This window comes from Ostrea edulis, chromosome 10 (genome assembly GCF_947568905.1).
Source record: "Ostrea edulis chromosome 10, xbOstEdul1.1, whole genome shotgun sequence".
Classification (NCBI taxonomy): domain Eukaryota; kingdom Metazoa; phylum Mollusca; class Bivalvia; order Ostreida; family Ostreidae; genus Ostrea; species Ostrea edulis.
The window spans coordinates 7,016,182-7,030,596 of NC_079173.1; the positions used below are offsets into that span (position 1 = coordinate 7,016,182).

A 14,415-nucleotide genomic window follows, 5' to 3' on the forward strand; every position below is an offset into this window, starting at 1 on the left:
CTGTTAATGAAGAGTTCTTCTATATATAGATCTGTTAATGAAGAGTTCTATATATAGATCTGTTAATGAAGAGTTCTATATATCGATGTGTTAATGAAGAGTTCTTCTATATATAGATCTGTTAATAAAGAGTTCTATATATAGATCTGTTAATGAAGAGTTCTTCTATGTATAGATCTGTTAATGAAGAGTTCTTCATTGTATAGATCTGTTAATGAAGAGTTCTTCTATGTATAAATCTGTTAATGAAGAGTTCTTCTATGTTTAGATCTGTTAATGAAGAGTTCTTCTATATATAGATCTGTTAATGGAGAGTTCTATGTATAGATCTGTTAATAAAGAGTTCTATATATAGATCTGTTAATGAAGAGTTCTATACATAGATCTGTTAATGAAGAGTTCTTCTCTGTATATTAACAGAAAAATGAAAGCGAATATTTTTTCCTTGCAAATATTTATGCTTACAGTATATGGTTTGAATTTTATGATCATAGGTAATCCCGACTTGGTCTTGGGAGGTTAAACCCAGGGTCCTGAAACTAAAATCATGGTATACTACATTCTGCACTGTCATTGAATTGCTAAAGTTTTATCAAAAACATTTTTCTAGATTATATTGTATTCTTATTGCTAAAGTTGTATCATATTTAAAAGCAAGCATGTTTCTAAAGCTTATCGTATATAGGCTTATTGCGAAAATCTTTGGAATGTAATTCATTAAACATGACAGCCAATAAGAATTGTGAACTGTGGTAAAATAATAAATTATTTAACAACTGCTGGTGCCTTACTTATGGTGAGTTGCAGTAAACCGGGTTAGCCTATAATACAAGCGCAGACAGAACAAATCCCTCATTTTATCCATGGAAGGATGTCTTTCCAGGGAAGTATATTAAATATGATCAATGGGGTTTTTATGCAATGCTGAATCTGGGGGTAATTTGGACGGCCCCAACAAGTCTAGTATGAAAGATATTTATTTTCCCATGTGTTTTTGGCAGATGCAGAGACCACGTATGAGTGAGGTCATATTAGATTGATAAAGTTACCAATTATACGTCATCTGTTCAAATTCGGGTACTCATGCAATCAGAACAGCATCATCTCGATCAGCTCTTATCTGCCATTATTACCTGATGTACTTTATGAATTGATATTACATATTTTTTTTTCTGTTTTCTGACTTTAATCAGCAGAGAAAGGTACACAAAATGAGCAGGGGTGAAAAAGTTCATCACGTGACTTACTATTACCCGATCACATGACGAACTGTTTCCCGGTCACGTGATGAAGTGTTTCCCGGTCACATGACGAACTGTTTCCCAGTCATGTGACAAACTGTTTCCCGGTCATGTGGGAAACTATTGCCCTATTAGCAGATTAGGTAATAAAACAATTAATATTTCATGCCTACTAGGGAAACAGTCAAAACTAGTACCGCTCAGTAGTGGCGATCAAGACCCGGGAAATTGTTGTCTTCAGCTTACAGCCTTTGACAACAATTTCCCAGGTTTTTGCCACTACCATGGGACAATAGTTTTGACTGTTTCCCGAGTAGGCATGAAATATTTGTATACTGTTTTATTGTGATTTTCAGTGTGTTTTATTGTTTACCTTCACTTTTGTAAAGAGGTGACATATTTGTGTAAGGTATTCTGCACCTCTAATCAGCCCTAGATAGTTTCTTAACATATGAATAAAATCAGACAGTAATTGTAAATTTTTGGAAGAAGATACTAAAGAATGGGGATTAATTGAAAGACAATTAAAAAAAAAATTATCTCGAAATTGAAACTGACTTGACTTATTCCTGTTGGCTCCCGGTGGAGTGTAGGGTTGCAACAACACCACGCCAATGGACTCTGTTCTGGGCTGTTCTCTTCAGCTGAGTCCACGTCATTCCGGCTTCCTTCACTTCGCTCTCGACGGATCTTCTCCACGACTGTTTGGGCCATCCCGCTTTCTTTTTTCCTTGTGGGTTCCACTCTAGTGCTTGTTGACCATGCTTCCTAGATAGACGAAGCGGTCGGTTTACACGAGGTCCTTTCCGTGTAGCTGCAGTGGTTGGTTGAGTCGGTTGTTCATCCGCATCACCTCTGTTTGCTTGGTGTTGATCTTCAAGCTGGTCTTTTCTGCCTCCTCTGCTAGAGAGCTTGGACTGGGCGTGTTGTTGCTTGTGAGACAGAAGGCTGATGTCATCCGCAAAATCAAGGTCCTCTAGATGTTTGGTGAGGGTCCACTGGATGCCGATGTTGCTGCCCTCTGTGGTTCTTCTCATGATCCAATCTATGACGATCAGGAAAATCGAAATTGAAAGATATGGCTTAATTAATTAAATTTAGAACTGTAAATTGGCCAGAAACCATCAGAACCCCTTCTCTGATGTGCCAGCTGTAGGTATTTGAAACAAGTCCTGAAGATGAAATCTCTTTACACATGCAAGGCGAGTTAATGAATCAATCAAAGTTTGCTAATAAGGGCTCTCAGACACAAAATACGTTTTTTTAAAAAATTGTTTTACATCTCCTCTGAAAATTTTTCATTCATATAAAGACTTTTAACCTGTACCTGATGCCTACAACTGTAAGCTGTAAGGATTCTTTATCTTGTCAACATGTCTACAATATGACACAGATCCTCTGTTTTTTAAGGTCATATCAGAAAGACCCATTAATCACACTTTTATGGCATTGAAATATACTGTAAACGTACTTTTTTCCACGGGTTCATAAGTCCGCGGAATCACAATTTCTGTTTATTCCGCGGGTAGAAAATTGGGCGGATTTCTTAGATTGCCACTTAATGTCTTTCGTTTACTTTAAGTACGCTGGGATAAATTTCCGTGGAAAATTTGTGACCGCGTACATAGTGTAAATTAATACCGCGCGGAAAAAAGGACTTCTACAGTAGTGGAATGTTCACTTCCTATTTCAACTATAAGGTTACAGTATGGTAAAATTGAATTGCAAATATTGTAATACCGGGTATGTAATATATGTGTATATACATACATGTATAAATAGAAAGTTCACACCATGACTTGTTTGGCCACTAGTAACGTCTTTACCCAGTGGTGGTATAGTTAATTGTTATTCTGTGAAAATGGTGTAACTTCGTAGCAAAATGCCAAATTTTCAACAAACTAGCCTGAAGTCCACACATAGTCTTATAGAAGTCTGATACTGTACTCAAATTTTGATGGCTGAAAGGAAAGAAAACTCAAACTAAATTTGGGATTTTTTTTTGGAGAAATCCAATCCTGGCCTGGCATCCATCTATGCACGGAGCATTTTCTATTGTCTGGGAGTTGGCCAGTGTATATACAGATAAGTGGTTTACTCTGTGAGGAATTAAGTATTATAAAGACCATTCTTGATCTTGCATGCCCCCCCCCCCCCCCCCCCCCCTTCATTAATTGGGAGCATCTAAAACTGAGGAGGTCATGGTATCCTTTTTATATGACTGTTCATCCGGGGACCTGTGTGGAAGTACGAGATCATTAAAAACTGTTGCACAGCATTAAACGAACACGACACATTAAACTGTTGTCATGGCAATGTTGTTTTTCACTAGAGTAATAAAGGGTTTTAGCTATTTTGCCAATTATGGATGTCTTGAAAGAAAAAAAAAAGTAACTATGGTTCACATTGCATGAAAGAAATGGGTGTGCTTTGATTAAAATATACAGTCACCATTAGATGTTTACAATTTACACAAATTATTCATCAACCAGGAGATTAAGATCGTAAAACCATGAAGATTTAGATGACGAATCCTGCAGTGATTTTAATTGTTCATCTGGGTCCTATTTCAAAAAAGAATGTACATCTAAGATCAAAAGCTACAGTAGCTAATTATTTCATTATTTGTCTAGTTTTTGTTGCCAATTGTTAAAAAGAAGTTGATTAGAAAATCATTCTAAATATTGGAAATTTCTCTGAACAGCTAGGGGGCACTGATTTTAGCCCTTTTGATATTTAACGTTCATTAAAAAACATTGCCTGCACAAAAAACAAGCACCACTGGCAATTCCCTTGATCTTGTATGTCATGATTGTATTACTTCTTCTTTAGTCTCTACAGATTTTGTTCATTTTTACTTGAAAACTGGAAAGTTTGCAAAAAGTGGAATTCTTAGCAATTGATTGCAGGTGGCCAGATAGCTCAGTTGGTAGAACACCCAACTAGAGATTCAGAGGGCCAGTTAGCTTTAGAATTTAAGGCCCGGGTTCAAATCTCGGTGGTCTGGTCCCCGTTGCATTTTCTCCCTAATCCTGTTACAGAGGAATTAAAGCTTTTCTTTTTCAGTTTCCTTATTCAAACTATCATAAATTAGTGACAGTCAATCCCCCCCCCCCCCAGATTTTACTGTCATGCTTGTATTGTTACATAGTTTTAGGTTGTTCTGACATTCACCTTTTGATGTGATTAAATTGGGCCAAGTAAAATTAATTAGTAGATTATCATTCCCGCCCGCCCCTCGAAAATCGCTCCGCCCCGATTTTTTTTATTTTTCAAAATTACGATTTCCGAATATTTTTATGTCCGGTCCGGTATCGTAAACGTACTTTGTTTCACTTTGCCTTTTAGAAACCCAAATACACATGTAATTATGATTTATAAAGCCTTTTCTCAATGAGAGAAGGCATTTTCGAGGTCAAGAATACCATGGCAAAAAATAAAAAATAAAATCCTCCCACCCACCCCATTTTTTTGTGAAGTTTGAATGCAAGGTGAAGATAACGAACAGTGATCAATCTCATAACTCCTACAAGCAATACAAAATAGATAGTTGTGCAAACACGGACCCCTGGACACACCAGAGGTGGGATCAGGTGCCTAGGAGGAGTAAGCATCCCCTGTTGACCGGTCACACCCGCCGTGATAATCTACTGATTAATTTTACTTGGCCTTGTCAGGTGATGCAGAGACAACTTTTCTAGCACTGACAGCTTCCTTAGTTCCGATGGCAAATCACTCTTGTTTTGTAGTCAGTCAGAGTTATCTTTCTTTGACTATGATTTTAAATTCATCTGTTGGATGACAATAAGAAAATCAATTAAGTTTACAACCATCATAATGTTTAAACGAGTTTTCTGTGATGATAATTGATTGCCTGCGTGTGGACATCGTCGGTAATCGTAGAGCCACCGACTGTGGGTTTCCGATGATGGCGTGTGGATTTCTGACCCTTACTTCATGGATTTTTAAAAATTATTGTCAGTATTTGACATTATTAAAAAAAATAATTAATGTAACTATGCACGATTTTTGTACATCAGTGATAGTCTCTGAACTCTTTGATCAATCTTGTCTAGATAAGAACATGTTTCCTTACAAGATTGATAGATTCGGTGCATTTTGTATTGATTATTACAATTATACAGATTTGCTGACCTTCATTAGTTTATATTCACAATTTAAGTGTACGAACAAGTTTTTCAAGAAGTTGAAATTTTTTAATTTCTTGCAATATATGAAAGGAGTTACATATTTGTTGTAAATTGTTGAAAATTGAAGGTTTGGATTATTACCTGAAGAAGTGGGAAAGTTCTACTGCATATACTCCCAGCTGTAGTTTGCTAATGATAATGTCTGTTCATTGACTTTGTTATAACTTCAAATTCAAATTCAATATATGAATTTAATATGAAGAGTTTTGAACTATTTGAATTCTGTAGTAGAAGATATTCGTGAACAGAATGCTTGATTTATAATCTTCAATTTAGACATTGAGGTATCTGCATTATAACCATAATATAGACTCTATCGATATCAGTCACATATTTTCATGAAGAATGTTTTGTTACTTTTATGTAACATTAAATAATTTAAATCCACCGTAATAAATTCAAGACTCGTGAAATCATAGAGGCAGTTGAACTATGCTCTTTGAAAAAAACCACAACTTTACGTACATGTACATTTTTTAAAGTAGATCTATTTTTACAGGATTTTATTTTTGTGCATCATAATTTTGCGAATTAAGTATGTCTCTGAGAGACATGAAAAATGATAAAGAATAAACATTTGGGGGAATTCCCCATCGTCGGTTACCCACAGGTGCTTCTCGTCGATTCTTGACTCTATATCATCATGCAGGGAGCATTTGTGGACTCAAAAATCGACGTGGTTTGCATCGATGGGAATTCACTATAGACTTGCAAAATTGCCTAAAATTGATGGTATATTTGCAATTTGTAGTGATAAACATTTAGCTCACCTTCACATTTTGATCACAATGATCCTTCTTTAATATTCGTTGTCTTCCTGTTTAGTGCATTCCACCACAAAGACATTTTCACACGTTACATGCAAGGTGTTGACAGATCCGTCAATGTGCAGGTAAAATACCTTGCAAAAAGAAGGATGTCTGTGACTCCTCAATGTGTGCTGTCCGCTCCGTGCACTCTGTAGAATTCATGTTAACATCTTGCTTATAATGTTTTTGTTGCATCTAAATTTTGACATTTTCCATCTTATTAATTGAAATATTGTTCTCTCTTTTATTTGTTGTATTGTGGAATGGAACACTCACAGTGATCTTTTTTTCATGGTGAAAATCGTAGATTAATAGTATCTCGGCATTCTCAAACTTAATTAGTCTTGGTGAGCCTCACATCTATATATGCTTTATAAAATGAAAGATATGTGTTCTTTTAAAGTAGATCATCATCCTTCAGGCATCATGAATTGCAGATGCATTCAGTAACACAGATCTTATGCACCTCTTGCTAATAATGAAATTGTAAATCTGTTGAAAATATCCAATAATGTTAAATTGCTATACTTTATCATTTTATTGCCGAGGTATGTATACTAGCTGGAAGCCATTGCTGCAGTGCACCTTGAAAGAAATGTTGAACTAATATGACTCGTAAGAGAACCATTCATAAATCTGACCCTTAAGATGGACCTTAAATAAGGAACGAATTAGGCGTTTAACAATTTTTTTTGGATGAGCCTTGGGAGCATTCATACCTAATTATTAATCAGCGGCATTAAAATGTGTGTATTGATTTTTTTTTTGCGGGGATGTGTGGGTTTGCAGTTGTTTTATTGTATTGTGTTAAGGATGACTGGCTGGTTGCCTTTTGACAGGTCTATTGATCTGGGGAGCAGGCAGGTATATAATGATTTCTAAGTGTAGAGGACGCAAAAGAAAAATGATTATGTATGTCAGGATTGGAGTCATCAAATAAAGAAAAAAGTCATAAACTCATTGAACGTCTGTGCTTTCTTATTGAAGTCTTGTTTTTCAAAGTAGAATTATAGACAATTTAAGACATCGAATTTTCAGTATGAAAAATGAATGCTGAGTCCATGTACATGCACTCTCTGCGAACATTTTTTAAAGACTACTAACCCAAGAAAAAGTCACGAGCCCACAATTTACAATTTTATAATGTCAGACTGAAAATTAGAACAGCGCTAGGACACATGAAAGGTGAAGATAATGAACAGTGATCAATCTCATAACTCCTATAAAGGTGAAGATAATGAACAGTGATCAATCTCATAACTCCTATAAAGGTGAAGATAACGAAGAGTGATCAATCTCATAACTCCTATAAGGAATACAAAATAGAGAGTTGAGCCAATGTCACGGACCCCTGGATATACCAGAGGTGGGATCAGGTGCCTAGGAGGAGTAAGCATACCCTGTCGACCGGTCACACCCGCTGCATATATTTATTATCAGCTATTAATCCTTTTTCCATGTTCAGATTTTAAGATAACTCTTCTAACATTTCTTCATTAATTTTGTTTCTTTAGACTGTTCATCAAGTCACCACCAGAGTCTGTGCCACTACAAGTCACAAAAATCTAAATAAAAAAGTATGTTATTCTGTCACAGATCCTGACCCCTGTGTTTCGTGGCTCACCTCTTTTTTTCTCTTTGAGATGCGGATTCTTTTCCTTTGTCTGTTTTTGTTTGTCTTTAACTTGTGTTTGTGACTCCGCTGCTGTGCTTTAATTTCCTAGTAGATTGGAAGCATATGGTACATGTAGCAGCTAGTGCTCTGTACATTCGTGGCACACTGATTTTGACTACGGATGGCTCAGTTTACCTGATCAAGATATAGGGCTCAAGGCGGGTGTGACCGGTCGACAGGGGATGCTTACTCCTAGGCACCTGATCCCACCTCTGGTATATCCAGGGGTCCGTGTTTGCCCATTTACTATCTATTTTGTATTGCTTATGGGATTTATGAGATTGATCACTGTTCATTATCTTCAGCTTCATTAATCTTAAGTATTTAGATATTGATAATAAACTTTGCCTCTTACTTCAAAGTTCACATTTATCTGCTTGTTATTTAACATTTTGACAATTATGTACAGAACAAGAAATTCAACTAAGAATATTGTCATCTTACACCATGCACATTACATAATACCGTCTTGATATATTATGCAATTATCGGCATTTTTGCTGTCAGTATGAGATTTAGCAACCTAAGAAGTACAATATTTACTAAGTCTGTAGGGCACTGTGAATATTGTACTTTAAGCTTAGCTAAATCATGGATTGGACTAAGATAATGGCAACTTTTTAAAATTTTTATGATTGAATAATTCAAAACATTGAAAGCAGTTACTAGAACTTGCACCTAAGAGGCCATCTATGTTTACAGCTAAAGTGCAAGACCTCGTTAAGTATTTAGTGATGCAAATTTTCATTGGCTCAACCAAAAAATTACAACCAGTTGTATCAGTTTGAGAATTCCCAGTTTATTTTTGATCCATTGTTGCAGAGATCATGTTATATTATAAGGCTCATGGAGGTGAATACAACATTCCAGTTTTTCCAAGTTAAAAGATTTTAGTAAATTCTCAGACTTAATTAAGTCCAAGTTTTACTTCTGAATCCAGGCCTGAATTATTGACAACCATGCATACTCTGATTTTCATCTCTTGTTCCTCATTGCTTGGATTGTTAATATCAATTTTTACCCGGTTTAGAAGTACATCATTTGCATTTTGTTTCAAGATTGGGTATTTTATTCAGAGGATTAAAATTTTTTTACAAGAAAGTGAGAAAGACATTTAATTGTGATCAAGATTGCCATGTAACACAGGGGTAAAAGTTTTACCCGACTCTACATCAACACTTGCTGTTTTTGTAGTGTTACGCATATCAAAAATTCCTCCTTGGACTATATTCATTTTTAGCTTGGCAGACTACTGATATTTCAATTTGTACTAGCTCAGCTCAAAATTTGGTAGCCCTGGATGTCTGCATATATTCATACTTATCTTAAAGACTGCAGATTTACTGAGGGATGGAACAGAAAATATATAGCTGTCTTTAATTATAACAGAGTTACATGATAGGGAACAGGGAGTTGTATTAAATGCTAGTTTGTTTGATGGTACACTATACATGTAGTATGTTGTTCGTACGGCTGGGTTATTGCCTGGGAATTCCATATTGCGATATTTTTAACTATATTGTGATATGTATTGCAATATTTTCAATAAAAATTGAAATGATCTTTAATCATTTGGTAAGAAGGTATATGGCCCCCATCAGCCACATGTGCCTCGACATTTTACACTTGTAATGACTCTGTGGCGGTGTGATATGAGGTTATAATATTGAAATAATTAATTGATATAATTGATGAATAGATTAAATTTTAGCTACATGCAAATCCAACTCCACAGAAGTCTATATTTGCACTTGACAATTATCATGCAATTCGATTATTTTAGAATTGTAGATTTGAGCATATCCCCTAAATTTTTATTGCGTTCATATGACACAATTAAAAAAGAAAAAGAGTCTCTGTCTCTCTGGAGGATATGCCAGCTTTCAAAAGTTTTTGTTTTATTTTTTGAGTTCCAGGGTTGTATTTAGTGACAAACAAGGGGTATACCCTAATTTTAGCTCACCAGTGACCCTCTCCATTGTCTGTTGTTGGCATTGTAAACTTTTCACATTTTCATCTTCTCTAGAACCACTTGCTCAACTTCAACCAAACTTGGCACAAATTGTCCTTCACATTCACATAGATTTGATTTCTTTTGCGGTTCAAGGTTAAATGTAAAAGATCAAGGTCACTGAACCTGAAACTTTGTATTGAAGATTTGGAGAGGACGCGTTTTGTGGCCCGGAGTTTGAATTATGTGTGGCTTGTCAGTGATTTTTTAAGACCCATTTAGGTCCGAATATCAGCCCTTTCCCCTCTGAAAAATTACCAAATTTTTCCCAATTTAACTTGCACTTTTCCCAATACTATAAACTGGTGAAAACGTATTTGTTAAAAATTAAGTTCAATGTGAAGAGTTTATGTACGGTATGACAGAGACGCATCAATTCTAAATGATTTAGAAAGAATAGTTGAAAATTTTAAGAGCTTAAAGAAAAGAAAGTTAAATATGTAAAATAAAAGAAGAATGACATCAATTTGTGTTTGAATTCTTGTTTGATATGATGCATTTAGCTTTATATATATTTACAATAATGACTAGGTTTTCCCAATTTGATCAAAATGTTGACAAGTTTTCCCAATTCAAAAGCCACAGGACCCTTTTGAAAAATGTTGAAAAATCACTGCGTGCAGGGATACTATCTCAATTTATAAAATTCTGAATTCCTATTGAGGTGTTGAAGGTTAGAATATAGACAGGTGTTTGAAAGCGTTTACAGGAATGTGCTTATATACTAGTAGGGAGGGGAGGATGTGCTTTGTGTAGACCTCTTATCTTTAGAAACAGTCTGTTTTCATTGGTTGCCCTATGTTCACATTGTATGTCTGCACTGTTAGAACCCAATCTAGTACGTATTACAAGAATTTTCTTTTTTTAAAATCTGGAGATTATGAAAAATGACAGGACATATTTATGTATAATGGAAGGTCTCCAAGGCAGAAGCTCGTCAGTCTTATGCTTTTTGATGACTGTAATTTTGATTTTTTTCTAGGGGCTATCATAATCTTCATATATGCAAAATGTTAGCAGTGCCCATTCTTGAAGTCAATATTATACCCTTCCTCAGTCACTAAGGTGTAGACATTTTTTTAACATAATTTATACACGTATATCATTTTTCCTTTGAGACTTGATTTTTGGACCAATTAATTCAACAATATGCATATTTTGACTGCTTCCTGTGTTTACTGACAAGCAGTGGAAATTAGAAATTTTAGTCTTTCATCTTAAATCCAGAACTGTCAGTGATTTTCCGGGCATTAGCAAAGCTTCAGGAAGAGTGTCACAAATGCCTGAAGGATACAAGCAATTCCATCACCAGTCCAGGATTTAACTCCATCAAATTATTTTTCTCAAATCCCAAAATCAATAAAAGATTTCCATTTTTAAACCTGGGGAAATATTATGGTGCTGCCTTGTAATGGTGTGATGTTTTAGGGGGAAATGAAACCGAATAAATTGGCGAAGCCGTATCACGGTAAACACGCTGGTCTACAAGATACATAGTAATTGGCAAAGAAGATCAAATTTCTGATTCCTCAAAGGTCTTCGTGGAGATGTTAATTGGAAACCTTGAAAATGAGGTTCTACTAGGAAAGTAATTTTATGTTAGAACACTAGACGTATACTACGTGAGGAAAAAAAATATTTCATTTCACAGTCACCACCAGCTTAATGATATATAATTAATCTGTGGAATCTCTGACGAGATGTTAAAATTTCTCATCATGATTGGAACAGCGGATGTTGTTTGAACATTTTCTGTTGTAAAAGATGAGCTGAAATGTAACATGAATTTTTTTGTTCAGTAAAGCTTGTCTAAACTGACATCAATAAGCTTCATTGAATTTTGCAACATCCGATCCACATTGCAGAACATTTGATTTTGCAAGTTACTTTGAATTGAACACTTTTCCGCATTTCTGCAGAACTTCAAAAGGAGAAATATATTGGAAGTAAAAATATGATAATCATAATGGAAATTTTTATGTCACAATTACAAACACAGCAACACTTAGAAATTACTGTCTCCATTGTGTGTCAGTTGTCCCCTGGGGTCGCCCGGGAGTATGTTTGTCTGTTGTAATCCCAGGGGTCGTCCGGCAGTATGTTTGTCTGTTTTAATCCCAGGGGTCACCCAGGAGTATGTTTGTCTGTTGTAATCCCAGGGGTCGCCCGGGAGTATGTCTGTCTGTTGTTCTCAAGTGACAGGATAACATTGATTAGGAAGCCACTGTTGTTATTTCAGATCTCTTGTTTGGTAACTGTCAGCGGTTAGATAAAAACCAAGACCTACATCAGTACCGTCTAAGTGAAGATGCTTTGTCTGCCCTCGAGGAACATATCCTTCACCTCATTACATCAGGCTACACATGGCGGGACCCCTATACCCAGTGTGTCCTGCAAAACGCTTTATTGGCCAGCAGGAGACAAGTTCCCTTCCATCGCTACATGTGCAGACTGGCTTCAAATGAGGACAAAGTTGGTGGTGAGATGGGGAGGTATTTAGAGCAGATGTTTCAGGACTACTATGACTCCTACAAGCCCATCCCACCATCCACCGCTGAGGAAAAGCGAGGGGATAGTGTCATTTATCTCAATAAATATTTCAAGGAGCCAGAAAATCAGAGAGGCTTCTCAGGTGAATATACTGATGAGAATGGAGTGGACCTACTTGAAGACCTCAAATCCCTTGGTGCTGACAATATTAGCTTAAAAGATATCCAAGCCCTGCAGTATTATCTAGAATCTATTCGGAATGATGAAGATGGACAGAGAGATGTGCATGGGGATGATGTTGGCCTTGACCGTGGAGACTGGACAAATAATGATGACCTTTCACAAGGATCGGCCTCATCCCAAGGTAAGTTTGCATTCAGAGATTGTGTGTGTGTGTTGTAGAAGACAGAGATTGTGTGTGTGTTGTAGAAGACAGAGATTGTGTGTGTGTTGTAGAAGACAGAGATTGTGTGTGTGTTGTAGAAGACAGAGATTGTGTGTGTGTTGTAGAAGACAGAGATTGTGTGTGTGTTGTAGAAGACAGAGATTGTGTGTGTGTTGTAGAAGATAGAGATTGTGTGTGTGTGTGTTGTAGAAGACAGAGATTGTGTGTGTGTTGTAGAAGACAGAGATTGTGTGTGTGTGTTGTAGAAGACAGAAATTGTGTGTGTCTGTTGTAGAAGACAGAGATTGTGTGTGTGTGTGTTGTAGAAGACAGAGATTGTGTGTGTGTTGTAGAAGATAGAGATTGTGTGTGTGTGTTGTAGAAGACAGAGATTGTGTGTGTGTTGTAGAAGATAGAGATTGTGTGTGTGTGTGTGTGTTGTAGAAGACAGAGATTGTGTGTGTGTTGTAGAAGATAGAGATTGTGTGTGTGTGTGTTGTAGAAGACAGAGATTGTGTGTGTGTTGTAGAAGACAGAGATTGTGTGTGTGTTGTAGAAGACAGAGATTGTGTGTGTGTTGTAGAAGACAGAGATTGTGTGTGTGTTGTAGAAGACAGAGATTGTGTGTGTGTTGTAGAAGACAGAGATTGTGTGTGTGTTGTAGAAGACAGAGATTGTGTGTGTGTTGTAGAAGACAGAGATTGTGTGTGTGTTGTAGAAGACAGAGATTGTGTGTGTGTTGTAGAAGATAGAGATTGTGTGTGTGTGTGTTGTAGAAGACAGAGATTGTGTGTGTGTTGTAGAAGACAGAGATTGTGTGTGTGTTGTAGAAGACAGAGATTGTGTGTCTGTTGTAGAAGACAGAGATTGTGTGTGTGTTGTAGAAGACAGAGATTGTGTGTGTGTTGTAGAAGACAGAGATTGTGTGTGTGTTGTAGAAGATAGAGATTGTGTGTGTGTGTGTGTGTGTGTGTGTGTTGTAGAAGACAGAGATTGTGTGTGTGTGTGTGTGTGTTGTAGAAGACAGAGATTGTGTGTGTGTTGTAGAAGACAGAGATTGTGTGTGTGTTGTACAAGACATCTGGAGATCTACTGTGATATATTACAAGCTGTTGTCATCCATTTTCTTTTGTGGTTTTGTAAACATTTAAAGTTTTTAAACCTCTTTAAGGTAATTCCATACTTGCAGTTTTATCTGATACAAGTTTAAAAAGTGTATTTAAGTCATCACACTTTTTAAGATGCGAGAGATACATAAACAGAATCATATATCACCAAATTGCAATTTTCCTTAAACAGCATTATCTAATTAAAAAAAATATAAATTTCATAAAAAAAAACTGGTTATGACGATATATAGCATTCATAATAATTTCATGAAATTTTCTTCGCAAAAATATACAAAATGTCTGTAAAAAATGAAGTAAATCTATTGCATAATAGACTGATAAAAAAAAATCAATGAAAACAGAGTTATTGCCCTTGAATTCAGTATTTTGAAACATATCATTGATTATTCATCCATAACATAGACCTTTGAAATAGTTTATTTTTATCAAGATTTTTTTACAATAACTATCGGAAAAGACTTGA

At 36.0% G+C, this 14,415-nt stretch overlaps 1 protein-coding gene across 1 annotated transcript in view; it reads left to right on the forward strand.

Moving 5' to 3' along the window:
• Positions 1 to 14,415, forward strand: part of LOC125666668 (receptor-type tyrosine-protein phosphatase N2-like) — a 132,152-nt gene that overhangs the window by 27,026 nt on the left and 90,711 nt on the right. Inside the window, exon 3 of the mRNA XM_056151776.1 lies at positions 12,187 to 12,801. Coding sequence (XP_056007751.1) covers positions 12,187 to 12,801 — 615 coding nt within the window. The remainder of the gene's footprint in view (positions 1 to 12,186; positions 12,802 to 14,415) is intronic.